General features: G+C 44.5%; 1 gene segment (V, D, J or C); it reads right to left on the reverse strand.

Annotated features, from left to right (window-relative positions):
* Positions 1–17,949: 17,949 nt before the first annotated feature.
* LOC143975541 (Ig kappa chain V-I region S107A-like) overlaps positions 17,950–27,260 on the reverse strand; it is a 32,358-nt gene continuing 23,047 nt past the window's right edge. Inside the window, 2 exon segments of the V gene segment in view lie at positions 17,950–18,496; positions 22,155–22,215. Coding sequence covers positions 18,171–18,496; positions 22,155–22,203 — 375 coding nt within the window.

Below are 27,260 nucleotides of genomic sequence, written 5' to 3' on the forward strand. Positions count from 1 at the left end.
CGAACGTGCCCGAATGTTCACGAACCGCAAGGTTTGCGGTGGACCCCATTCACTTTAATGGCAGGCGAACCTTAAAAACCTCCAGGTCATATTTTCAGCCACAAAATACTTACTAGCTGTGCACACATAGTCCCATATGGACACTGACATACCAGAAATATTAAGTGAATCTGGGATCGACAAAGACAAGCATTCTTTTTTTATCTGTGAAATTTTGTCAATTCAGGAGCGCCTGAAGGCCATGGAAGAGAGGCAAGGTCATGCCAGGCTATGAAGGGGGTGCAGGAGATGATCAGTGCCACAGTCAGGGCAACGCAGTCCTGTGCCAGTGTCCCAGTGTGCCAACCTGTGCTTGAGCCCCTGACCCCTCCCACTGCCTGGCCCTTACCCCCACCTATGCAGAGCTCCACTGCAGTGGTCCGGAGGTGCCAGTCTAGTGCTGATACTCAGCCATGGTGCTGGCACTGCCTGCTGATTGGCTTCTCCACTGCTATCTCCCTCATTGACACCAGCACTGAGATAGAACACTGACACCAGCACCGCGATAGAGACTGAGCACTGACGGCAGCGCCGAGATAGAGAGCGCTGACGCCAGCGCCGAGATAGAGAGCACTGACGCCAGCGCCGAGATAGAGAGCGCTGACGCCAGCGCCGAGATAGAGAGCGCTGACGCCAGCGCCGAGATAGAGCGCGCTGACGCCAGTGCCGAGATAGAGAGCGCTGACACCACACCAGCACCGAGATAGAGAGCACTGACACCAGCACTGTGATAGAGAGCACTGACACCACACCAGCACCATGATAGAGAGCGCTGACACCAGCACCGTGATAGAGAGCGCGACACCAGACCAGCACGTGATAGAGAGCGCTGACACTAGCACCGAGATAGAGAGCACTGATACCACACCAGCACCGTGATAGAGAGCACTGATACCAGCAACTCGCTGCGAGACCCAAAAATATGACACCGCTCAACCTCTTCAAACACGAGGGTATGGGCATATAGTACGGTGTGCTTTTTTTGTACAGGTAAGCCAAGGGTAGAAAAAAGGTCCATGTGCTAGATTATATAAATCGTTTATAGAGTTATGCATATACATGGTCTACTGGTCACATGTGTTGAATTCCTCCGAGATCCATGCCTCATTCATTTTTATAAATGTGAGGTAGTCAATACTGTCGTGAGCTAGGCGAGTACGCTTATCGGTCACGATCCCCCCTGCTGCGCTGAACATCCTTTCGGACAGGACACTAGATGAAGGGCAAGCCAACAGTTCCATTGCAAATTGTGAAAGCTCTGGCCAGAGGTCAAGCTTGCCCACCCAGTAGTCCAGGGGTTCATCACTTCTCAGAGCGTCCACATTGGCCGTTAACCTGATGTAGTCAGACACTTGTCGGTCTAGGCGTTCCCTGATGCTGGATCCGGGTGACACCTGTCGATGGGTCAGCTGAAAGAATGATCTCATATCAGAAGTGACCAACACATCTATAAACCGCCCTCTTCTTGCAGGCGCTGTTGGATTGGTACCTGCAACTCTTTCTCTGGGAGTGGGAATTCCTCTGCCAGTGCACGCAAAAGCAGAATGCAGCATTTCTCTAAGAAAGGCCTGGAAGTGCTCCATTCTGACAGCCCTCTGAGATGGTGGTAACGTTTCCGCCATTTTGTGTTTGTACCGGGGGTCTAAGTATGTTGCCATCCATTAATGGTCCTTGACCTTTATGTTTTTTATACGGGGTCCCTGTTAAAACACTGGAGCATGAAGGCCCCCATTTGCACTAAAATGGAAGCAGTGTGGTGGCCTGGCTCCTGCTCATCATCCAGGATAATGTCATCCTCCTTGTTCTCCTCCCCCCATCCACGGACAACAACAGGGATCCCAGAAAGGTTTAAAACATGCTCTTCTTGCTCTTCCTCTTCCACCCCGCACTATCCTCCTCTGACTCCTCTTCAGACTCCTGTTGTTGACTTGTCTCAGATAGAGTAGCCCCCCCGGGAATTCATCCACCATTGCGACTTCCTCATCTTCCTGCTCCTGCTCCTCCACGGCTTGATCAATGACACAACGCAATGCACACTCCATAAATAAGGCATAAGGTACCATCGCGTCGGGCAACCGCAAATAAGACTTCTGACCGGCCGATTGTGTGACCGCTGAATGTCAGCAAGGCAAGCCATGGCCATGTAAGATCTTCTGAAATGGGCCGATATTTTCCTTGCCTGCCGCAAGATGTGCTGGACTCCAGGGTATTTGACAACAAATCGCTGCACGACCAAGTTTAAGACGTGTGCCATGCATGGCACGTGTGTAATTTTGTCCTGTTTCAATGCGTTAGCAGATTGGCACCGTTGTCACACACCACTTTACCAACTGTCAAAATGAGCGGTGTTAGCCACTGATCTGCCTGTGAAAGCAAAGCTGAAAGGAGTGCAGGGCCAGTGTGGCTCTTGGCTTCCAGGCACAACAGACACAGCACAACATGGCGTCTCACCTGGCATGTCGAATGGGTTCTGGGGATCTTTGGCGGCGCAGCGGAAGAGACGCTAGCAGCGGAAAAGGAGGAGTCAGCCGAGGAGGAGAGGGAGGATGGAGTAGGAGGAGGCCTGCATGCACTCCGTGGCGGTAAAACCAAATCTACACGGGTGCCACGGGTTATATGCTTGACAACCGTCAGAAGGGTCACCCAGTGGGCAGTAAAAGTTATATACCTTCCCTGCCCATGTTTGCTAGACCACGTGTCTGTGGTCAGATGTATCTTGGCACCGACACTGTGTGCCAGAGATACATTCACTTGCCGCTGAACATGGCCATATAACTCTGGGATGCCCTTCTGTGAGAAATACTTCCTTCCTGGGACCTTCCATTGTGGTGTTCCAATGGCCACAAATTTTCAAAAGGCCTCCGAGTCCACCAGTTTATATGGCAGTAGTTGGCGGGCTAACAGTTATGGCAAGCCAGCGGTCAACCGTTGGGCAAGAGGGCTATCCGACACCATCATTTTTTTTTACGCTCGAACATTAGGCCCACGGAAGCCTGCCTTTTTCCAGAAAAACGTGAGGATGGCATGATGGAAAGTGGAGTGGAGGACAATTGTGAGGAGAGAGGAGAAGAAGTTGAAGACGAGGCTGGACAGTGAGAGCCTGGAGTGTGGCTTTGTGGGTTCCGTTGCTCCTACTGGGCTCGGTGATGGCAGCTCATGTACCTTCTTAAGGCGGTTGTTCCTAGGTGGGTGTTGGGCTTACCGCGACTTATGCGCTGACTGCAAAGGCTGGCAACACTATTGTCAGCAGCAGACACGTTAAAAAAAAGCCCACACTGCGGAGCCATCTGCCGGCATCCTGGGAGCACCAGATGTGACCGTACATGGTTGATGCCTCGCTCCTGATACATTAGCAGTCTGGTTTGTCCCTCCTGTGCAATGTAAGTTCCGCCTGCTTCTCTTCCCTATCTGCTGGTCTATATCTCCCTCTGAACTCCCCTCCTCTTCCTCTCTTGTGGGCACCCACGTGACAACACTAGACACGTCATCATGGACGTCACCTTCCCCACCGCTATAATTAGAGATCTCGGAGTAGGCAGCAACACCGGGGACCAACCTCCTTGGGCTGATCTGGGTACTGTCGTCAGACTGCTGAGTGGCAGTTGTTGCTACCTCCTCTTACTTTTCCAATGCCAAGAGTGGCTGCGCTTCGGCAATGTCTTGTGATGGATCGGAAAATAATTCCTGTGACTCAAGCGGAGGGTATATGGTGTTGGTGGTGTTGGTGGTAGTGTCTTTGGGAGTGCACATAGCAGAGAGTGAAGAGGGTGCAGATCGAGAGGATGAGGAGGGTGCAGAAGAGTAAGGCTGAGCCAGCCACTCAACCAAGTCTGGTGCATCCTTTGACGTAATCAAACACACCTTCTGCAATTTGCCACTTTGGCTCAACCCTGTTGCTCCTGCCCTACCCCTACTGCCCCTGCGGAAGGGCCTGCCTCTTCCTCTGCCTGTCATTTTTTAAATGACCCTGTGACAAAAGTCTCTAGGGAAGTGCAGTATACGTGGAAGAAGGTATATAACACCCTGCTTCAATCTGTCATTTTGGGGGGCCACTGGTCTATCACACCAGTTATAATACTTTTTTCTAATTGCGTTTGTCACTCTTTGTAGTATTGCTGCAGAACCGCTCAGCAGTCACAATGCTGCACAGTGGAAATGCACTATACTATGCTTTCTATATTTGAAAGTATTTTATAAGTGTATTACACCCCTATATACTGCACACCAAATAGTACACCTATACCAGTCCTTAAAAGGACCTTTGTGGACCTAATAGTAGCTAGCTAGTAGCTAGTGAATTGCAGACTGTCCCTGCTCAAAACACCAAACTGTCCCTACACTGAGAAACGGTAGCTGCAGAATCGGTCAGCAGCACCGTGGTGCACTATAATATGCTTTCTATATTTGAAAGAAAGTATATTATAAGTGTATTACAACCCTATATACTGTACACCTATACCAGTCCTTAAATGGACCTTTGTGGACCTAATAGTAGCTAGCTAGTAGCTAGAGAATTGCAGACTGTCCCTGCTCCAAACACCAAACTGTCCCTACACTGAGAAAAGACAGCTGCAGAATTGGTCAGCACTGCAGTGCGCTATAATATGCTTTCTATATTTTAAAGAAAGTATATTATAAGTGTATTACAACCCTATATATTGTACACCTATACCAGTCCTTAAATGGACCTTTGTGGACCTAATAGTAGCAAGCTAGTAGCTAGTGAATTGCAGACTGTCCCTGCTCCAAAGACCAAACTGTCCCTACACTGAGAAAAGACAGCTGCAGAATTGGTCAGCACTGCAGTGAGCTATAATATGCTTTCTATATTTGAAAGAAAGTATATTATAAGTGTATTACAACCCTATATACTGTACACCGATATCAGTCCTTAAAAGGACCTTTGTGGACCTAATAGTAATAGCTAGTGATTCCACACAGCATCTTTTCCGTACACAAAAGACAGAATGTAAAATGGCCGCCAGATCAGGTCTATTTAAAAGGTAGGGGGTATGTTCATGTGCTGAAATGTCTCAATTTGCTGTCCTGCACCCCATGATGGATGTGTCATGGGTCAAAGTTCTTCACAATGTAAACGAATATGTCTGCCGCGAACAGCACCAGAAGTCCGCCGGTTTGGCGAATTGCGAACGAGCAATGTTCGCCGTGAACCGACCGCCGGGCGAACCGCAAAGCCATCTCTAGAAATTGTACCCCCCAATCTGAGACAATGTTGGCAGGTACTCCATGGAGTCTGATGATTTCTCTGATGAATACCTGCGCAGTCTCAGAAGCAGAAGGAGTGCCTTTCATAGGGATAAAGTGTGCCATTTTTGACAACTGGTCTACCACCACAAAGATAGTGGTACGGTCCTCCGCTGGGGGTAACTCTACAATGACGTCTATGGATAACATCTTCCAGGGTCTATCAGGCAGTGGTCTCCATAATCCCCAGGCCTTGGCTCTACTGCTCTTGGTCCTAATGCAAGGGAAAAAAGATTCCACAAACGTCTCTGCCTACCTGAGGCCACCAGAAGGTACGTTGTACCAAATCAGTGGTTTTAGTTATACCAAAATGTTCAGCTAGTGCGTGATTGTGACAGAGTTCTAATATAGGGACTCGTATGCTTTCAGGTGCAAAAATCTTGTTCTTGTACCAGAACAACCCTTTTTTTGCTCTTAGTTCTGATTTAGCAGGGGGTGTCCACCCCAGAGTAGCCTGCTTGATCCGGAAGAGCAAATCCTCCTGCAGCAGAAGAAAATTCCCTGGGGAAAGCATGGTATCAGGGGAAGTTGTTTCTTGGGATTTGTGAAATATTCTGGATAGAGCGTCAGCTTTTGTATTTTTAGAGCCTGGCCGGTAAGTAACATGAAAAGAGAACCTGGAGAAAAACAACGCCCACCTGGCTGGCCATGGCTTCAACCTCTTTGCGACCTCAAGTACTCTACATTTTTATGATCAGTGAAGATCAAGATTGGGTGCATTGCCCCTTCAAGTAAGTACCGCCATTCTTCAAGTGCAGATTTGATTGCCAGCAGTTCCCGATCTCCCACATCATAATTCCTTTTGGCAGCCGAAAGTTTACGGGAGAAGAAGGCTACCGGGTGGAGCAGTGCCTTGGTTCCTTGGCTTTGGGAGAGTACTGCTCCAACAGTGATCTCAGAAGCATCTACCTCAAGTACAAATGGCAGGGCGGAATCAGGGTGTTTTAGAACTGAGGCAGATGTAAACAATTCTTTGAGAGATTCAAAGGCAACTTGAGCTTCTGGGGTCCAATGGAAGGGAACTCCCTCTTTGGTTAATTGGGTAATAGGGGCAATGATAGCAGAAACCCCTTGATGAATTTCCAGTAGAAATTCGTGAATCCAACAAAAGTTGGATTCCTTTTTTATCAATAGGAACTGGCCAGTCAAGTATTGCAGCGATCTTCTGCAAAACCATCTTGATACCTTCTATGGAGATAATTAATCCCAGGAATGGTATACTCTCTTGTTCAAATTCATATTTTTCTGATTTTGCGTACAGGCCACGCTGTCGAAGTGGTGTTAAAACACACCTGACGTGTCTGCGATGAGCATCTAGGGAGGAAGAAAAGATTAGAATATCGTCTAAGTAGATGATGATAAACAGATCTAAATAGTCCTGGAAAACATTGTTAATAAAATACTGGAACATGGCAGGAGCGTTACACAACCCGAAGGGCAATACTATGTACTCAAAGTGCCCAAAACGGTTGCAAAATGCCTTTTTCCACTCATCTCCTTCCATGATGCAGACCAAGTTATAGGCTCCTCAAAGATCAAATTTAGTAAAGATAGTAGCTGTTCCCAGTCTCTGGAATAACTCGGGACCAAGGGAAGGGGGTTCTTGACGGTAATTTTATTTAGCTCACAGTAGTCTATGCAAGGCCGAGGTGTGTGATCCTTCTTCTCTACAAAAAAGATACCCGGATCTGCCAGGAAAGTGGATCGATGAATGAAACCCTTCTTTAAGTTTTCAGCAATCTAGTCCTTAAGGGCCACCTATTCTAATTTGGTTAACGGGAAAATTCTGCCGAAGGGGATTTCGGCCCCCAGAAGAAGCTCGCTAGGGCAATCATAAGCCCGATGGGGAGGTAGAGTTTCTGTTCTTTTCTTGCTGAACATGTCAATGAAGTCATGGCAAGCCTTCAGGACAGATTGACATAGCTCAGCTTCAGTGTCCAGACATAGCAAAGGAAAAGGCCCATGAGGGTACTTTGAGCCACAGAATTGCAGGCAGTAAGGAGAGGGAAAGGTGACCTTCCCTGTGACCCAGCTGACACCAGGATTGTGGGCTTGTAGCCAGGGCATTCCAAGAATTACGTGAAACAGAGGGGAGGAGATAATGTCTATACGAAGCAGTTTGCGGTGGGCAATGGTGACTGACAAAGGGGAAGTCTCTTGGGTAACCGGCCCAGATTTAATAGTGGACCCATCATTTAGGTGAATGGACAGTCTTTGGGTCCTAGGAAGCAGAGGAATCTGATGTCTTGCTGCGGAAGATGGGTCCATAAAGCAGCTGCAGGCTCCTGAATCAATAATGGCGGGCACTGACAGAGTCTTTCCTGCAAGCTGCAAAGAGATAGAGAGAGCAAGATGAGAAGAGGTCTGGATTCCAGTAAGCATATGTTCAGGAGTTTTTGGAAAACACGAAGTTTAGTAGGGCAATTCCTGACATAGTGTCTGGGTTCCCCGCGGTAGAGACAAAGATTTACCCAGGAGTAAAGAGACGACAAAGCCGACCTTGATGGCTTCCAAAGAGAAGGTACGTAGCTGGAGGGCAAAGTACAGTTCACAGGAATTTGCGAAACGTCCTAAATTTGCTACGTTCCCTGGCAAACTTTTCGGGTGTGGGGACCCGTGGTTCAGGCGGAAGCATCACCACCGTAGGAGAGGATGTGGTGCCTGTAGAAGAGGTAGAGTCTTGAGGGGTTCCCTGGATTCCAGTGGGAGAAGACAGTACTTGGACCCGTTCCTCCAACCAGGTGTCTCCTTCCTGAAGGCTTTTGACAGCCTGGGTCAGGCCTGCCAAGTGCAAACAAAGATACATGTCCCCTGGGGCAGGACCTGGGTCCCCAATCACTTTTTATGACAATAACTTGCATATTATCCTTTAAAATTAGCACTTTTAATTTTTCATGTTAGTGTCCCATAGACTTTAACAGTGTTTGTGTGTTTGAAAAAATGTTTTGCCTGTACGCATGTTCTGGATGCGAACCGAACAGGGGGGTGTTTAGCTCATCCCTAATAAGAGCTTTCATGAATTCGATTTTATTTAATTGGAAACTAGAGAATGAAAATTCATGACTGAGCTGAAGAATGTTATATCATAGGTTGGAGATCCAGAGAATGTTCTGATTGGGTGATATATGATCATGTTTCCATCTTGTCATCATTTCATCTAATTTCTAGATAAACAGTTCATTTCTGACTTGACCTTAAATTACTGTAATTTTCGTAGAATTTTGTGCCATGTTAGCCATAATGGTAAAAGTTTGATGCGTAATGCCATGTACACACGGTCGGACTTTCCAGCAGACTAGGTCCAACAGTCTTCCTGATGGACTTTCGGCGGAGTTCCAACGGACTTTCCGAACAAACGGACTTGGCCACACACGAACACACGAACGGAGTCCGTTTGAAAGTCCCTTTGCTTTGAACGTGATGACATAAGACGGGACTAAAAAAGGAAGTTCAATAGCCAGTAACCAATCGCATCCCTTGCTATGTATTTGGACCAGCGTACTGATGAACGGTGTTCCCAATAGGGATTGAGTCCGTCGGACAGATTTGAAACATGTTCTATTTCTAGGTCCATTGGATTGTCCAACAGACTGATTCCGTCTGACCTAGTCTGCCAGAAAATCCGGTCATGTGTACGTGGCATAAGTGATATTCTTTGTTGGCTCACTTAAAATGTATTTAAACTCAAAAACAAAAACCTTACCACTACATAGATTGGGTGGCCGCATTCGTTTTTCAGCAAGTACAGAAAATACATGTTCATCTTTCCAGAAATGCCATGTCCTCATCATCTGTGAATTGATTTCAAATCATAAAAAAATTACATCATCCTCCCAAGCTCCTTGATAAACCACAAATTCCCCTGCCCCCTATGTAATTGAGATAAAGAGAAGAACATGTGTTTGTAGTCCAAGTCAGAAGAGAAGCCTGGGGTGTTTCTCCATAGATATAGAAGGGTGAGTGAGCGTTCACCCTAGGACAGGAAGTATGTCACAGGTAGGATCACCAAGTGATCATAATGGAATGTAGGGATCGATCCTGCAAAGGGGTCACAAAAGATTAGACAGGTTCGTTCTAGGCACACGGCAACGGTCTATTCATTATGGCTCAGAAATCAGTCTAGGGGATGACTTTTTGTAATTTACAGCTGAAGAAACTTGTAACAGGAGAGGATAGAGGGGTGTGGGATATTCCAAAATGTTAAGCACAACTTGCAGAGGATGTAGGTTTTCAGCGCAGGTATTGATAGACTAGGACAGCCTGGATTCTTGCAGCTGGGGACCACAAGAAAGTTTGCAGCACAAAGGCAGGCTGGAATGGTTCAAGCACCCACAGCTGGAGACCACAGATAAACTGCAGCTCTGGAATTAGACTCTACATACCAATCCCAGGGGCAGGGAACAAGTCCATGGGCTTTGTCCATAGGAGAATAGTTCAACAGCCAATACAGAGGTGCATCAGGGCAGACAGATCTAAGGGATCAATGGATCAAAAATGTGTATTGAAATATGCAAATTGCACCTGGAATATGCAAACTGCAACCTGCATTGGTGTGTACCAGGCTTGAGCCTATGATTAGTTAATTTATCATTCTGTGCATGGCCACTATATAGTAGGGTGAGCAGACATCCCCGGTTTCTGGGGACAATTCCCGGGCTGAGGACACTGTCACCAGAGGAAGTCTGTCCCCACTTTTGTCCCTTTTACAGGGCCGATTCTGGGTAGGTGAACAGCAAGCTGAGGCAGAGGGTGTGCCCAGGGCCAACCCTGCCATGGGTCCCACTGGACAAACTGCATTGATGACCACAGCTAAGGCTGCGCTGATGAGCACTGAATAGGTTGAGTTGATGGGCACTGAACAAGCTGAGCTAATAAGCACTGATCAGGTTGTATAGATGGGCACTGAACAGGCTGCGCTGAAGGGCACTGAACAGGTTGAGCTGATGAGCACTAAATGGGCAGCATTTATGGGCACTGAACAGGCTGCATTGATGGGCACTGAACAGGCTGCATTTATGGGCACTAAACGGGCAGCATTTATGGACACTGAACAGGCTGCATTTATGGACACTGAACGGGCTGCATTTATAGACACTGAACAGGCTGAGCTGATGGGCACTGAACAGGCTGCATTTATGGGCACTGAACAGGCTGCATATATAGGCACCGAACAGGCTGAGCTGATGGGCACTAAACAGGCTGCAGAGATGGGCACTGAGCAGGCTGCATTGATGGGCACTAAACAGGCTGTGCTGATGGGCACTGAACAAGCTAACCTGATGGGCACTGAACAGACTGATTTAATGGACACTGAAAAGATTGCATTGATGGACACTTGTGAAGCTGCATTGATGGGCACTGATCAGGTTTCATAGATGGACACTTGTGAGGCTCCATTGATGGACACTGGTGAGGCTTCATTAATGGGTGGCACTGATCAGGCTGCACTGATGGGCACTGGTGAGGCTGCATTCATGGGCACTGGTAAAGCTGAGCTGATGGGCACCGGTGAGGCTGCCCTGAGGGGCACTGATGAGGCTGCATTGGTGGGCACTGCTGAGTCTGAGCTGATGAGCACTGGTGAGGTAGCATTGATGGGTACTGGTGAGGATGCATTGATTGACACTGGTGAGGCGGCATTGATGGGCACTAATCAGGCTGCATTAATGGGCACTGGTAAGGCTGCATTGATGGGCACTGGTGAAGCTGGTGGGATGGGCACTGGTGAGGCTGCATTAATGGGCACTGATCAGGCTGCGCTGATGGGTACTGGTGAGGCTGAATTGGTGGGCATTGGTGAAGCTGAGCTGATGGGCACTGATGAGGCTGCACTGGTGAGGCTTCATTGATGGGCACTGATGTGTCTGAGCTGATGAACACTGGTGAGTCTGCATTGATGGGCACTGGTGAGGATGCACTGATGTACACTGGTGAGGCTGCATTGATGGGCACTGATGGACACTGGTGAGGCTACATTGACGCTGGTGAGGTTGCATGAATGGGCACTGATGAGGCTGCGCTGATGGGCACTGGGGAGTATAATACACTCTTCAATATCTATCTATCTATCTATCTATCTATCTATCTATCTATCTATCTATCTATCTATCTATCTATCTATCTGTTCAGCTATCTATTATATGTTTTAGGAGAGGTGCAGCTAGAACTTGACTTATATAATTTATCAATATGTATCTATTAGTTTACCATTCAGTATTTATCTATTTATGCACCTATCTATTTATTAACCACTTGACCACTGGGCACTTAAACACCCTTAAAAACCAGACCAATTTTCAGCTTTCGGTGCTCTCACATTTTGAATGACAATTACTCAGTCATGCAACACTGGACCTATATGAAATTTTTGTCCTTTTTTTCACACAAATGGAGCTTTCTTTTGGTGGTATTTAATCACTGCTCGTTTTTTTATTTTTTGTGCTATAAAAGAAAAAAGACCGAAAATTCAGTAAAAAAAATAATTTTTCTTCGTTTCTGTTATAAAATTTATCAGATTAGTAATTTTTCTTCATAAATTTTGGCCAAAATTTATACTACTACATATCTTTGGCAAAAAAATAAGTACAAATTGGTGGATATTATTTGGTCTTTGTGAAAGTTATAGAGTCCACAAGCTATGGTGCCAATATCTGAAAATTGATCACACCTGAAGTACTGACGGCCTATTTCAATTCTTGAGACCCTAACATGCCATAAAAGTACAAATACCCCCCAAATGACCCCTTTTTGGAAAGAAGACATTCCAAGGTATTTAGTAAGCCCTTGTACACACAGTCGGAGAATCCATCGGAATGTGTCCTATCGGACCGTGTTGTCGGAAAATCCGTCTGTGTGTGGTATGCATCGGAATGATTCCTTCGGACCCAATTTTCCAACATGTTGGAAATATTTTCCGACCAACTGGTTCGATCGGACACACTCCGATCATGTGTACAGAATTTTGATCGGACCAAGTGCCACGCATGCTCAGATCAAATTCCTACATCAAAGCTATTGGCTACTAGTCCCATTGTAACAAAATTACATCATCACGTTCTGAATGATCGGATTTTTCAACAACGTAGTCCGACCGTGTGTATGCAACAGTTTCGGACAAGATCCGACAGGCAAAATCCGACGGATTTGGTTGGTAGAATGTCCGACCGTGTGTACAGGGGCTAAGAGGCATGATGAGTTTTTTGAAGTTGTCATTTTTTCCCACAATTCTTTGCAAAAATCAAGATTTTTTTTACTTTTTTTTTTTCCACAAAATTGTCATATTATCAGTTTATTTCTCACACACAGCATATGCATACCACAAATTACACCCCAAAACACATTCTGCTATTACTCCTGAGTACGGCGATACCACATGTGTGAGACTTTTACACAGTGTGGCCACATACAGAGGCCCAACATGCAGGGAGCGCCATCAGGCGTTCTGGAGCACCCAGGACAATTCTGACATTTCTCTCCTACATGTAAAAATCATCATTTATTTGCTAGAAAATTACATAGAACCCCAAAACATTATATATGTTTTTTAGCAAACTCCCTGGAGAATACAATGGTGGCTGTTGCAACTTTTTATCTCGCACGGTATTTGCGCAGCAATTTTTCAAATGCTTTTTTTTGGAAAAAAAAACTGTTTTGTGCTTAAAAAAAAACACAGTAAAGTTAGCCCAATTTTTGCATAATGTGAAAGATGAAGTTACGCCGAGTAAATAGATACCTAACATGTCACTCTTCAAAATATCACACGGTCGTAGAATGGCGCCAAACGTCGCTACTTAAAAATCCCCATAGGCGACGCTTTAAATTTTTTTTACTGGTTACATGTTTTGAGTTACAGAGGAGGTCTAGAGCTAGAATTATTGCTCTAGCTCTAATGTTCACAGCGATACCTCACATGTGTGGTTTGAACACAGTTTTCATGCTTCTGCATGCGAGCACATGGGGACAGGGGTGCTTTAACATTTATTTTTATTTATTTTATTGTTCATTTTACTTTATTTATTTTAGTTTGGCCTTTTTTTTCCCCCAAAAATAATTTTTTTGATCACTTTTATTCCTATTACAAGGAATGTAAACATCTCTTGTAATAGGAATATGGCATGACAGGTCCTATTTACAGTGAGATATGGGGTCAATAAGACCCCGCATCTCACCTCTAAGCTGGGAAGCCTGAAGATTCTGGCTTTGATCGTATTGGCGAGTCGGTAGAAGCACCGGAGGGCGGCAGGAGGGGGGGATGTCTATGGCTGGGTATTGCAGGGTATCACTGAGTATGGCTGGGTATCTCCGGGTATGGCAATTTATGGAAGGGTAATGCAGAGTATTGGCAGGGTATTGCAGAGTATTGGCTGGAATTGTACTGCAGAGTATTGGCGAGTACTGCAGAGTATTTGCGAGTACTGCAGAGTATTGGCGGGTACTGCAGAGTATTGGAGGGTACTGCAGAGTATTAGCGGGTATTGCAGCGCATTGGCTGGTATTGCAGTGTATTAGCTGGCATTGCACAGTATTAGCTGGTATCACAGAGTATTAGCTGGTATCACAGAGTATTAGCTGGTATCGCAGAGTATTGGCGGGTATTGCAGAATATTAGCTGGTATTGCAAAATATTAGCTGGTTTTGCAGAGTATTAGCTGGTATTGCAGAGTATTGGTAGGTATTGCAGAGTATTAGCTGGTATTGCAGAGTATTAGCTGGCATTGCAGAGTATTGGCAGGGAATTGATGGGTTAAATTTCGGTGAGCAGCGATGTGGGCACTGCAGATGCAGCCCACATCGCTGCTGACACAGATCTCTTCCCCCTCCACTGTACTGATCGGTAGAGAGGGGGAGGGAGGAACCGGCGTCATAACATGACGCCGGTTTGTTTACAAGTGATCACTCCATCATTTGACGGAGCGATCACGTGGTAAACGCCTGCGATGAGCCGGCGGTCACGGATGCTCTCGAGTGCGCGCCCCAGGGGGCGCGTGAGAGCGGAATTCTGGGAGGACGTCATATGACGTCCTCCCAGAATTAAACAACCGCCCTGTAGCCGTCATTCGGCTATGGGCCGGTTGTTAAGTGGTTAAAGGAGTTGTAAAGTCTCAAGGTTTTTCACCTTAGTGCATTCTATGCATTAAAGTGAAAAACCTTCTGTGGTGCAGCTGCCCCCCAGAGCCCCCCTTTTTATTACCTGAACCCCATCGTTCCAGTAACAAGCATGAGCCCAGCAGCTCCAGCCACTGTCTCAGGTCCTCATTGGATAGCAACTGGAGTCATTGTCTCCTGCTACTGTCAATTGAATCCAGAGACACGGGAGACGGGGACGGGGCAGAGTCCTGCTGTCTGTGTCAAAGGATGCAGCAGCAGGACTCGGGAGCACACCCGCATGAGTGCCCCCATGGAATGCAGCTCTCTGGGGGGGGCACTCGATGTGGAGGAGGAGCAAGAAGCACTGCTGTGGGACCCCAGAAAAGGAGGATCAGGGGCCGCTCTGTGCAAAACCCTTGCACAAAACAGGTTAGTATAACATGTTTATTTAAGAAAAAAAAAAACCTTTACAATCACTTTAAGTATGTACCTATATAGCCACCAGTATCTATCTATCTATCAGTGGCAGCCAGCCCATAATGGGCATCGCCCCCCCATCTTGCATGCGGGGTGCCGGACTAATGGCTTTCTATGAGGTCTGTTTTTTTGTGAGGCTTTTTTCAAACACTCTGATTACTGAGGCTCTGATTACTTTGAAAAAAGTTGTGCTCGGGAAGTAGAGCTCTGCTCCCCGAACCCTCCCATTTGTGAGACTGAAGAAACAATATTCGCTATTGGTTAACGGCTTCTCCCCCCTAGCCAATCAGGACAGGAGGAGGATCTAAAGAAGACCTGGTTTTCTGGGAGGAGGAAAGTCTTGGCTCCGTGATCGCTGGAGGGGGGAAGGCGATGCATGCCTGGTTTGTTTGCTGCCCCCCAAAAAATGTTTAGCACCAGCCACCATTGACCAGCAACCTATCTAGGAGGGCGCTACATTGTATATTTTTAGGCTACTTTCACACTGAGGCACATAACAGGTGCTATAGCGCTAAAAATAGCACCTGTAAAGTGCCTCTCTTGTCACTCCAGTGTGAGAGCGGGGCGCTTGCGGGACGCTAGAAAAAGTCCTGCAAGCAGGATCTTGGGGGCACTTTAGGAGAGATGTATACACTGCTCATAAAATGACAAAAGGAAATGAGATTGCACTATGGGTTATTTCTGAAGTACTAACAATAATGGGTATGAGCAGCCTCTACTAAATGTCTCCACCCTGGGGGGGGGGGGGGGAATTATGTTAAAGAAAGGGAAGGGAGTAGATGTGGCGCTATACCTATAAAGTTCCTAGAATGGTATAATTAATATAATAATATTATATAGTATAATAATATATTAATATATCGGCAAATATGAAATATAAAAAAAAAGTGTATATATGTGTATACCAACTTTATACGTGCAAGAATAATTAATTAAATCTTTTTTCCATTCTAATAAGTGTAATTAATATGCATACGACAAACGACTCCTCGTTAATAATCCATAAAATACAACAAACAATTTCTTTCTCAAAAATAATAACTGTGATGGTGAACAATATGTTGTAAAAAGTGGTGATCAAAGACCCACTAGGGGTTAAATAATGACTGTAGTGAAAAGAAAGTTCAAAATAGGTGAAATATAGTGTGTTGAGAAATAAGTCCAACTCAGGATTAGCCAATCAGTCCAAACAGTGCAAAGAAAATAGAGTGTTTCCACTTCAAAAAGAGAGATCCCCCAACATGTGTATCCAAAAAAGAGCTCTTGTTGCCCTCACCAGATCCCCTGCCCCCCTTGGGGGTGACCTCGCTGCCACAGTGTGAGCCCCTGTGTTGCTGTATGGTTTTCCTCTGGGGGGTTCCTTTAGATCTGGTGAGGGCAACAAGAGCTCTTTTTTGGATACACATGTTGGGGATCTCTCTTTTTGAAGTGGAAACACTCTATTTTCTTTGCACTGTTTGGACTGATTGGCTAATCCTGAGTTGGACTTATTTCTCAACACACTATATTTCACCTATTTTGAACATTCTTTTCACTACAGTCATTATTTAACCCCTAGTGGGTCTTTGATCACCCCTTTTTACAACATATTGTTCACCATCACATTTATCATTTTTGAGAAAGAAATTGTTTATGTTATATTTTATGGATTACTAATGAGGAGTCGTTTGTCGCATGCATATTAATTACACTTATTAGAATGGAAAAAAGAGTTAATTAATTATTCTTGCACATATAAATTGGTGTACACATACAGTATATACACTTTTTATTTTTTTATATTTCAAAATATTTGCCGATATTAATGATACCATTCTAGGAACTTTATAGGTATAGCGCCACATCTACTCCCTTCCCTTTCTTTAACCGCTCGTAAAATGCCTCTGCCCGCCAAAGCGCCTACAAAGCGATTCAGCAGGGGCACTTTGTGGGCAATTGTGCTGCTAGAAATGACGGTAAAGTATCGCTAAAAATAGCGGCACTTTACCTCCGATGCCCCCAACGCCAGTGTGAAAGTGCCCTAAATATTATTGTTACTTCAAAACTGCCAGGTACCACAGAAAGAGGTCATCAGGAGGCCCCATCAAAATTATGATATGGTGCCCCATGATCTGTAGTTGTGCCCCAGGCCTCCAGAGTCTTCATCTTCCATATTCCCTTAATACTAAATACACTTGATGGAAATATCTAAAAGTAAAAAGTTGAGCGGTAAGAAGCTGGGACATAAGGAAAATGCTTACTAGGTCAACTCTACCTTTTACTAAAAGGGTGTTATACACTCAAACCTTGGATTTAAATGTGCACATGCGATTTTTTTTTTTTTTAGATTATGATCCTTTGTATTCAATTTTCAGGTATTGTGATGGATGGCTGTGTAGCACAACTTCTCAATGCTTTGCCTTGAACCTTTCCTCACACCTGGGGACCCTCTTAAGATAAAAAAAAAACCTTCTGTGTGTAGCAGCCCCCCCCCCCCCCATCACCTACCTGAGCCCCTTCCCTCTCCAGCGATGTCCATTACCCCCTCAGCCATCCAGTACACTCCTCCTGATTGGCTGAGACAGAGCAGCGGCTCAATTGGCTCACATGGCTGTCAATCAAAGTCAGTCAGCCAGTCAGGGCAGAGAGGGGGCTGGGCAAGGTTAGGTGTCTGAATGGATACATGGAGCTCTGACTCGGCTTGGGTGCCCCCTGTAGCAAACTGCTGGCTGAGGGGGCACTCAAAGGAAGGAGGGGTTAGGAGGAGCAAAGAGGCACCCAAGAAGAGGAGAATCCACGCTGCTCTGTGCAAAACCCACTGCACACGGGAGGTAAGTATAACATGTTTGTTATTTAAAAAAAAAGAGCCTTTACGATCACTTCTTACAATTCTAGCTCTTCCTGGACTCAAAATTCTGGCAATGAATGACTCTCTAATTGCAATGCCTAAAGGTTTATTATGGCCCCTGAGGGTGCCTGTTATACAGTGAGAAGAGGTGGTTGGCCATTTTCTATGTACTTACTGATGACAGGTTTGTTCTAAATCTTCCTGTCTCATAAAGTGGTAGCTCACATAGTACAAACATGGCAGACAAAACACAATTTCAAAAGTATGCTTTTGTTTAATTTGGAATTGAAGACAATATGTTGGGGTCATAGTCTCCAGTATAGCTTCACTTCTCTATATGATCCAGGGATCACCTTCCATTTCATTCTAGGTGGATAACTGTAAGATGAAGATCCTTAGATTGAGGAAGTATATACAGATTTCATGCATACTAATACACATGCACACATGCAGAAGGTATTTGTAATGCTTCGTATCACTGTGTCTTCGGGTGTTCTATGTGCTTTATGTAGTAATAGTCATCTTCATTCGGTATTTCAAAGTTGGTAATTTTAAGAACGACATCAGGTATAGATACAGTTCTACTGAATCGGTCTGAAACTGCGGTATTTTGGCGATATGCGTGATATATAATTAAAGGAGGAGATTGTTCCGGTTTCTGATGGTTCCAGGGTAAGGCATGGAATTTTGGATTTGCATCATTTACAGCTTTACGGGTTCTACAGGAGAGGGAGACTGTCCCTCTTAGTGATGTAGGGATGACATTTGGAGTCTTAGCCATTCTAATCTGTCCAAGGGATCCTTAAAAAAAAATAAACCATTATATTATTTTCTTTACCTGACAAATAATAAATACATACATAACAGAGGTACATACTTCTACTATTGAGTCAGTTGAAGTTTTATATCATTTCACAATACCTCATATGTAAAGACAAAACAAACAGATCAGATACAATGAAAGCATCTTAAGATTTTTGGATTGCCACACGCAGATTGTTGGCTTTTAAGATTAACAGATCGTTTTCTTTTTTTATCTCCAGTAATGAGGGCGGTTTATGTAAAGCAGAATAATATGCAAAATGATGGGACGTCCTTTGGTAATGTAAAGAGAGGGACCATGGTACAGAGCTGGTAGGAATTATAACATTACAATGTTATTAGAAAAATCCAATAAATCAAACATTTCATCAAAAAAATAAGTGATGCCTTCATGTGACATTTCTCCATTCTATACACTGACTTTCTTTCCACTCCTTCATACCCTATAAAGTAACTGACCACCTATTATAGTTCTCTTGTACTTTGTAGACAGAGAACTGTCCCACCTAATGGTAGTCATACATGCTTCAGTTTTATCATCCGTTCAATGTGTGATTCAACATCAACTATTAAATCGCCATGACTTCCCTTCTGAGCGATTTTGGTTACTTTCACACTGCTTCTTTGCAAAAATGTGGCAAAAACATAGATTTTTTTTACTGCATCTTTGTCGCATTTCTGGTGTATTTTGCACCTGTGAAAAAAGGATATGAGACTCAAAAACGCACCAAAAATGTGCATTTTGGATGCATTTTTTACATTATTGTAATGCGTCAATTGGGATAATTGGAAATGCAACAGACCTGAAACTGACCAGTGTGAAGAGTTCCATAGGATTTAATGGTCATGCGTTTTTCTTCCCCGTTTTCTTCCAGATGATCAGTGTGAAAGCACTGATCAGAAGCAATTAAGCTGAGTCGATTGCTTGGGGAGGAAAATTTGTCCCGAAAACTCTCAGAACATTTGTTTGTCATTTGAAAGATTTTTATTTTTTTTTGCTTTTAACATTTCATTTTGAAATGAATGAACTTTACTGAACAAAAAACACATACCAGAGAACATACAACTAGAACCTACAAGGCCCCGTTGCAAGGAACCATGAAGGGCCCGCCTGACATCTGGTCCCAGGGCCTTTACCAATAATCCTGGGGTCTTTTACTCCCAGTGGGGGCCCCTTGATTATGATCCTGCAGCAGGACCACTTCCTGACGTCTTGGACAGGGTTGCCACCTTTTCTTCAAGCCAAACCCAAAGACTTTAGCAGCGCACAGCAAATTCTTTTTTTGTAGTGTACATTATACATATATTTTGTGATTAAATAACCATTCTAATTGTATTTATTTAATCACAAGAGTCCCCCCCCCCCACATCAGAGTCCACGGAGTTCTGCTTTACATCTGAATATGCAGTTTACCATTTACATCTGAACTTGCACGGTTCCTTTACCCTGTAAGGTGGGACTGTGTAGACTCTGATATAAGGGAGAACTCTGGGGACTTTGATTTAAGAAAGAACAGTGAGAACTCTGATGTAAGGGGGAACACTGCAGACTCTGATATATATGGGGATCTCTGGTAGATGGAGAATCCACGTACATCATCATTCCCAGCATTCCCCTTTAATCAGGGTTCCCAGAACCCCTGTTGCTTCAGAGTCTTCAGAATTTCCACTTGCACTATAAGGGCATGTGCAAAGCGATTGGAGAACCCATTGTTCTATGTGGGGAGGTGGATGTAAACAGCTGTGTCCATTTACACCTGCCTGCATCCGATCCAATGAAACAGATAGATGGGGATCAATCCACCATCCGTCTAGTGGATTGGATGACAGGCAGGCCGGCCCATAAAGAACAGTGAGCTGTGCCCGTGTCCGCTCTGCACAAGTGGAGAAGACATGCACCTATCATCTGCCTGCTCGGCGAAGATCAGTGGAGAGATCTCCCGCTGAGCAGGGATATCCGATTGGCAGAGTCCGGCCATGTGAAAGGACCCTAAGGAGGAGCTCTGTGGATTGTAATGTAAAGGGGAACACTGATGTAAGGGGTACTCTGGGAATCCTGATGTAAGGGGGTCTCTACTCACCAAAGCCCCCACTTACATCAGAGTCCCCCTTTACATTACAGTCCACAGAACTCTCCCTTACATTAGTGTGCTCACAGACTGGCGAGATAAGAGCGGATGGGAGGGACGCTTCACTCACCATAGATGGAGTCTTGGGCCCTGGAGTGGTCAGCAAGCAAGGCCTACTAGCCTGTGCTATACATACACATAGCATGGCAGAGCATGCTGAGGATTGTAGTGCACCACACCAGGGAAACCCCAGCAGGATGCTGTGTTGTTAGAGGAGCTCTGGAGGTGACAATGCACTCTCTTCAGTCCCCTCAATGTCTGACCCACCTGTGTGTTGCCTTCTTTTCAATCACTAAGAAGCTGAATTATGAAGGAAGGCTGTCCCGGAGAGCTGTGGATCCCTTGTGGAGGGAGTGCATGCTGGCCTTTCCTGCACTAGATGATTTTCCCTTTGCGAGGCATTGAGCTACCAGGGATTGGCATGTGAGTGAGGCCACAGGGACACACAGGAGGGGGCAAGATGAGGAGAAGATCCTGCTCTCTCTAGTTCTTTCCTCTCCTGTCTGAGTGTTTGTGTGAGGAGGGGAGGGGTGGTCTGGGCAGTGTGAGAGAGAGTGTAATAGACACTCTGGGGGTTATTTACAAAAGGCAAATCCATGTTGCACTACAAGTGCAAACTACAAGGGCAAAGTATACTTTTAATTGCACTGGAAGTGCATTTGGAAATGCAGTCGCTGTAAATCTGAGGGGTAGATCTGAAATGAGCGGAAGCTCTGCTGATTTTATTATCCAATCATATGCAAGCTAAAATGCTATTTTTTTATTTTCTTTGCATGCCCCCCCCCCCCCCCCACTTGGATCTACAGTAACTGCACTTCCAAGTACACTTTTAGTGCAATTTCAAGTGCACTTTGCACTTGTAGTTTGCACTTGTAGTGCAAAGTGGATTTGCCTTTAGTAAATAACCCCCTCTGTGCTCATAACTGCGGCCAGAAACCCTGGAGCCACTTCCCAGGCTTTTCGGCCTCCCCCACAGTAGTGGAACTCCAAGGCTCAGTCACAACTACGACTGCTACGACCCTGGTAGTTCCACCACTGCCACATGCTGAACACTGTTACCATTCTAGAAACTTTTCTCAACCTGCTTCTTCGAATTTTCTTGTCACTGTGGTCGAAAATGAACATCTATTTGACCCAAGTAATGATTAGAAAAACAAACAAACTTTTTTAGAACCTGCTTTTCCTATTTTTCATTTGAAATTCTGGCAAAATGACCAGTTCAAAAAAGAAAAAACAAAACTTGAAATAAAATAAAATTATTGGTGAGCTGCAATGTATTACATTTTTGGGGGATTTTTTTGGGGGGGGGGGGGGTGGGTTAGATATGTATTGTAAAATCTCACTTTTAATCATAAATACAGGATGGGCCTGGTAAACGCTAAACTTTTTTTCTAATTTTCCAAAATTGGACACAAATAAATATACGTTTTAAAGTCCATGTATGCTTTAGTCTTTGCTTTTATATTTGACATTCCCTGCAACTAAGTCATTTGGTTAGGAAGACATACCTAGAGAAAAGAGCAGGAAAAGTAGGAAGAATCCCGCAGACATTTCCATTTTAGCACCCTCCTGTGAAAATAAATAATATAGCAGAAAACTGAAATTCGGTATAACATTATTAAATGACAGAGCTGACATACAGCAGACATATGGGAGTTAACCACTCATCTATCTTCTTCTTTGACGCTATTCATGGTATCCCTTCAGCACCTGGTTGATACCTTTGCATCTGAAAATCTGCTGCATTATATACTTTTTGCAAGCATCTTTACAGGCATAAGTTACCTAAACTGAAGCAGGTCAGAAAAGCTAAATATTGTTTTAAAACATTTGAGACTTCACCAGCAAACAAAAATCAAAAATTTAAATTAAACGTTGTCACTGGCTTCATCTCTTGCGTTGGTATTGGCCTTGTAAAGTTGTCTGCAGAACATTTTATGGAAATAGCAACTTTGAGCTGAGTGTTTATCCGCAATCCTTATTAGTGTTTGGCAGTCCCTGTCATTCAGTTTCGGTGTTTGCCCATCATTTGGTGGCTCTAATGAAGGCTTGTCATGCTTTGTGTATGCAGTCACTCCCATGGACACTATTGCTTTTGAAAAAAAATAACTTTTGACTAAATTAAAATTTTGAATACATAAGTTCTATATATGAACAATTATTATTGTTTTTTTTTTTTGTTTTGTTTTGTTTTTTTCATTGTAGCCTACACAAATGAAATTAAGCTTGCCATGTGAGTCTGAAGAGCAAAATGTCTGAAAAAAATGTAATTTACTTGATAGACATATCAACTGACTGTAGTGGGGATGTTGCAAAATGTTATTGTAAATAATATAGAATGCAGAATTTGAACTTACAGTATTATGGTATGGTATTTTGAAAGTTGAAATTTCTTCATCACAGAAGAATGCACTAAATAAACTCTTTAGACAATCAGAAGGCTCTCAAAGCTCTCTCTTTTTGCAAACATCGACCTGATCTATATTTTTCTGTCTCCACCATCCTAACAATGGTGGTGTTCTTGTTTGAGGCTGACCAGAATGATTTTGAAAACATGGAGTTTGCTGTAAAATTATTGACTACTAAAATTTTGCTAAACTAAAAATTTAGTTTCTCTCATTAAGCTGCTTAGGCACATTTATTTCCAAAAACAACTGCTCTTCTATATTAGATTAAAAACATATCAAAACATAACATGCCAAACCAACATCAAAATAATAAATTCCATTAATAAAATATTCACTTAAATAACATGCATAATGTCCTTCGTTATAAACTAATGTCATTAATCAATCAGTAAGTGCTGTATAGTCCTCCTATGTTACCTATGTGACTCTTAGCCCCTGTACACACGGTCGGAGATTCCGACGGAATGTTTCCTATCGCACCGTTTTGTCGGATATTCCGACTGTGTGTGGTCTGCATCGGACTGTTTCTGTCGGAATATCCGACGGACCAACTTTTCCAACTTGCCAGTAAAATTTTTCGACAAAATGCTCCGATCGGACATACTCCAATCATGTGTAGCCTACTCCGACGGACAAAGTGCCACGCATGCTCAGATCAAATTCGTAGACCAAAGCTATTGGCTACTAGCCTGAACGTAGTCCCGTCGTAACGAAATAACACCATCACGTTATGTACAATCTGAGTTTCCGACAACTGAGTCCGACCGTGTGTATGCAACATCACTTCCGGACCTCTTCCGGAATTAATTTGGTTGTCAGTATCTCTGACCGTGTGTACGGGGCAAAGTATTCGTGCTGATATATAAACATGCCAAACATGTTATTCATAACCTAATTAATTCATGCAAATTGATTGATTAATGTGCAATCCTTATATTTCACTTGTGATTGTTCCACCAACAAATGGAATATAGAACATTATATTTTTTGCCATGAGTTTTTGGAAAATGCAAAAAAATATTGTTTTATCTTTTTTTCAGACAAACTTGTGACTTTAATGAGATACAGTATATCTCAAACATGCTTTTGGTATACATGGAATTACACCCCAAAACACATTCTGCTACTTCTCCTGAGTATGGGGATACCATATGTGTGAGACTTTTTGGCAGCCTAGCCACATACCCAAAATCCAATGACCACCTTCAGGCTTTTAAGGGTATTGAATTTCCTGACTACCTATCACATTTTTGGAGGCCCTAAAATGCCAAGACAGTAGAAACACCCCCAAATGATCCCGTTTTAGAAAGGTGACACACCAAGGTATTTGTTGAAAGGCACATTGATTCTTTTGAAGATGTTATTTTTGCCACAAATCTTTGGAAAAATTATAAAAAAAAAAGAATTTTTTTTTTTTCTTGATCATACATCACGGGACATACATCATATTTTGACTCCCAAGATGATATGGTACCCGGGCCTCGTCAGCCGAAGAAACAAGGTTTTGCCTGCAAGTCCTCTCCTATTGGAAGACTGGGCTCTGGGAAAACCAGACTTGGTGTACTATTTACAAAGTGGCACAAAAGTTTCTGGCAGAGTCTTTTACAAGGTCCAGGTAAGAGATTCCTCTGAGAAGGAACCCAAAAAATCCTGTGGTTGTGAGCCGTGCACATCGGCGTGCACGGAGCTTTACTGCGCAGGCGCCAAGCGGCAATTTTTAAAAGCCCAGAGCACCAGCGCCAGCTGTAAGTGGAAGACACAGGAGCTGTGAGCAGTAAGCATCCGGTATATGTCACTGAAGACTCCCTTAAGGCTACATTGGAGGGTTTTGAAGGGAGAATCATGAATTTTATTTCAGCTTCCCTAAAAGATAGCAGAAAAAGGGGTAGATCCCCTCCCTCTGCTGAGATTCCTCTTTCAGATGACACCTCCTACAATGAGGAGAGATCCCTATCTTGGGACAGGGATCATGAGCAGTTGGATGAGTCAGAGGAAGAGGAGAGAGTCCCCTCCTCCCAGGCACTCAGAAAACAGTCCAATATTATACTGAGTTGGTGCGTACCACATTCAGAATGCCCGCTGCTGAGGTTGCCACATCCTCTGTTTCTTCCCTGGGGGTCAGGAAAATCCCACAGACTGCCTTTTCCTTTCCAATTCATCCCTTAATGGATAAATTGTTGTATGAGGATTGGGGACATCCCGATAAACTGTTTGCTCCTCCTAAAAGGTTTTCTATGCTTTATCTTCTGGAGGAAAGTTTCACCAAGAAATGGGGGGTCCCATCTGTCGATGCGGCTGTTTCTTGTGTCAATAGAAACCTGACCTGTCCTTTTGGATAATGCTCAGGTATTTAAGGATCCAACTGATTAGAAGCTGGAAACATTATTGAAAGCCTCCTTTTCCATGACTGGCACTGTAGTGCAACCTACAATCGCAGCTGTGAGGTTGTGTCAGTTCCTCAAGGAACAGGTTAAGCAGATGCTTGGCTATCTTCCCAGTGAGGAAGTGGAGGATTATGCATAAATACTGCAAATTCTGTGTTTTATGATTGATGCGATTTTGGATTCTATCCAACAAGCATCTTGTTTGTCTCTCCTGGTACACATGCGAAGGGCCCTATGGCTAAAAAATTGGGCAGCTAAGCTATCATGCAAGAAGCATTTGATTGGGTTTCCGTTTAAGGGGGAACGTTTATTTGGAGAAGAATTAGACAAGTTTGTCCAAAAAGTTTCAGGGGGTAAATCTACTCTCCTTCCAATCAAAAAGAGCAAACGACCATCATTTAGGCGTTCTTTTTCTGCTCAAAAGCTTCCTTGTGAAGGGGCACCCAGGCTCAGCCGAGTGGGGGGAAGGCTCCTGCAGTTTGCAGAAGCCTGGCGGGAAGGGATCCGGGACAAGTGGGTAACCTCCTCGCTATCTCTGGGCTACAAGCTAGAGTTTCAGGAGATTCCACCTTCTCGCTTCCTAAGGTCAAGGATCCCCAGGGATCCAGTAAAGCAAAGACCACTATTTCTGGCCTTAGATCACTTACTATTCCAGGGGGTGATAGTGTAAGTGGACCCAAAAGAACAGGGTTCAGGCTTTTACTCGAATCTCTTCACCATTCCAAAGCCAAATGGAGGTGTCAGACCTATCCTGGATCTGAAGGATCTCAACCTGTTTTTACGCATCCGGTCCTTCTGAATGCAGTCAATACGCTCTGTGGTCTCCTCCCTGCAAAGGGGAGAGTTTATGGCATGTAATGGACGCCGTGGCTGGGTCCTGGAAGGACGCTATATTTCCCCTCTGTTTGGGTTGTGCTCTCTTTAAGGGAATACAATTGATTAACCCACCTGTTAAGGCAGTGTCTTTAAAAAGCAAGACAGGAAGCTGTAGATGGGTGTGGAGGAGTGGAGAACACATGGAGGAGTGTGAGCAGCTTGCTGCTGGCTGAAGAGTGGGTTGCCCTGTGGGAGACTGTAGTCCGTGTAAGGGACTGGGAAAGGCTGACAACCTTGAGAGTCAGGAAGACTAAGGAAGTCGGTGAGTCCAGGGGGCTGGAAAGAGTTGACAAATCTGTTGGGAGCAAGCAGAGGAACTGTTGACAATTGAGAGCCAGGTGGCTTGGTATGTTCATTTGTGTGCTGAATGAATTTAAACCCCTGCGTGGGATTACTGGATGAACTAATATTTTGTTTTCTTATAATAAACGTGGGCTACCAGGCCCTTAACCATAAACCGCCTGCCTGATGTAGACTAAAACGTGCATCTACCAATTGAGTTTAATCACCCCGAACATTACAAGTGGTGGAGAATGCGGGCATGTAGACGGTGGAGTCCGGGTCCTTGCTCCATGGTGAGTCGCATCAGGAACTGCTGCTAGCTGTGTGTGGCAGCCAGGCGAACAGCATTGCATATACGTTTATTTGATGGACTGTGTTGCATGCGGGTTGTGTACCTGTGAAGGAAGAATCAAACATCAGATTTTTTTTTTTTTCTCCTTCTTTGCTGAGAACTGTTACAAGCTGCTGTGTGCATGTGATTGCAAGGATGGGACGGTCAAAGCAAAAAAAGGAAGCAATCCTTGCTAAAGCCAGAGAGCGGCTATTGTGGCTAGAGGGTATTTCACCACATGCCCCAGCCACACCAGAGAATTTGTCTGAGTCTGACATCGCTGTGATCTGGGGTAAATTGATTATGTCACCCCGAGTTAAAGGAGAAGTGAAA

The sequence above is a fragment of the Lithobates pipiens genome, unplaced genomic scaffold (genome assembly GCF_037356315.1).
Source record: "Lithobates pipiens isolate NorthernLeopardFrog02 unplaced genomic scaffold, aLitPip1_a1.2 Scaffold_13, whole genome shotgun sequence".
Lineage (NCBI taxonomy): Eukaryota > Metazoa > Chordata > Amphibia > Anura > Ranidae > Lithobates > Lithobates pipiens.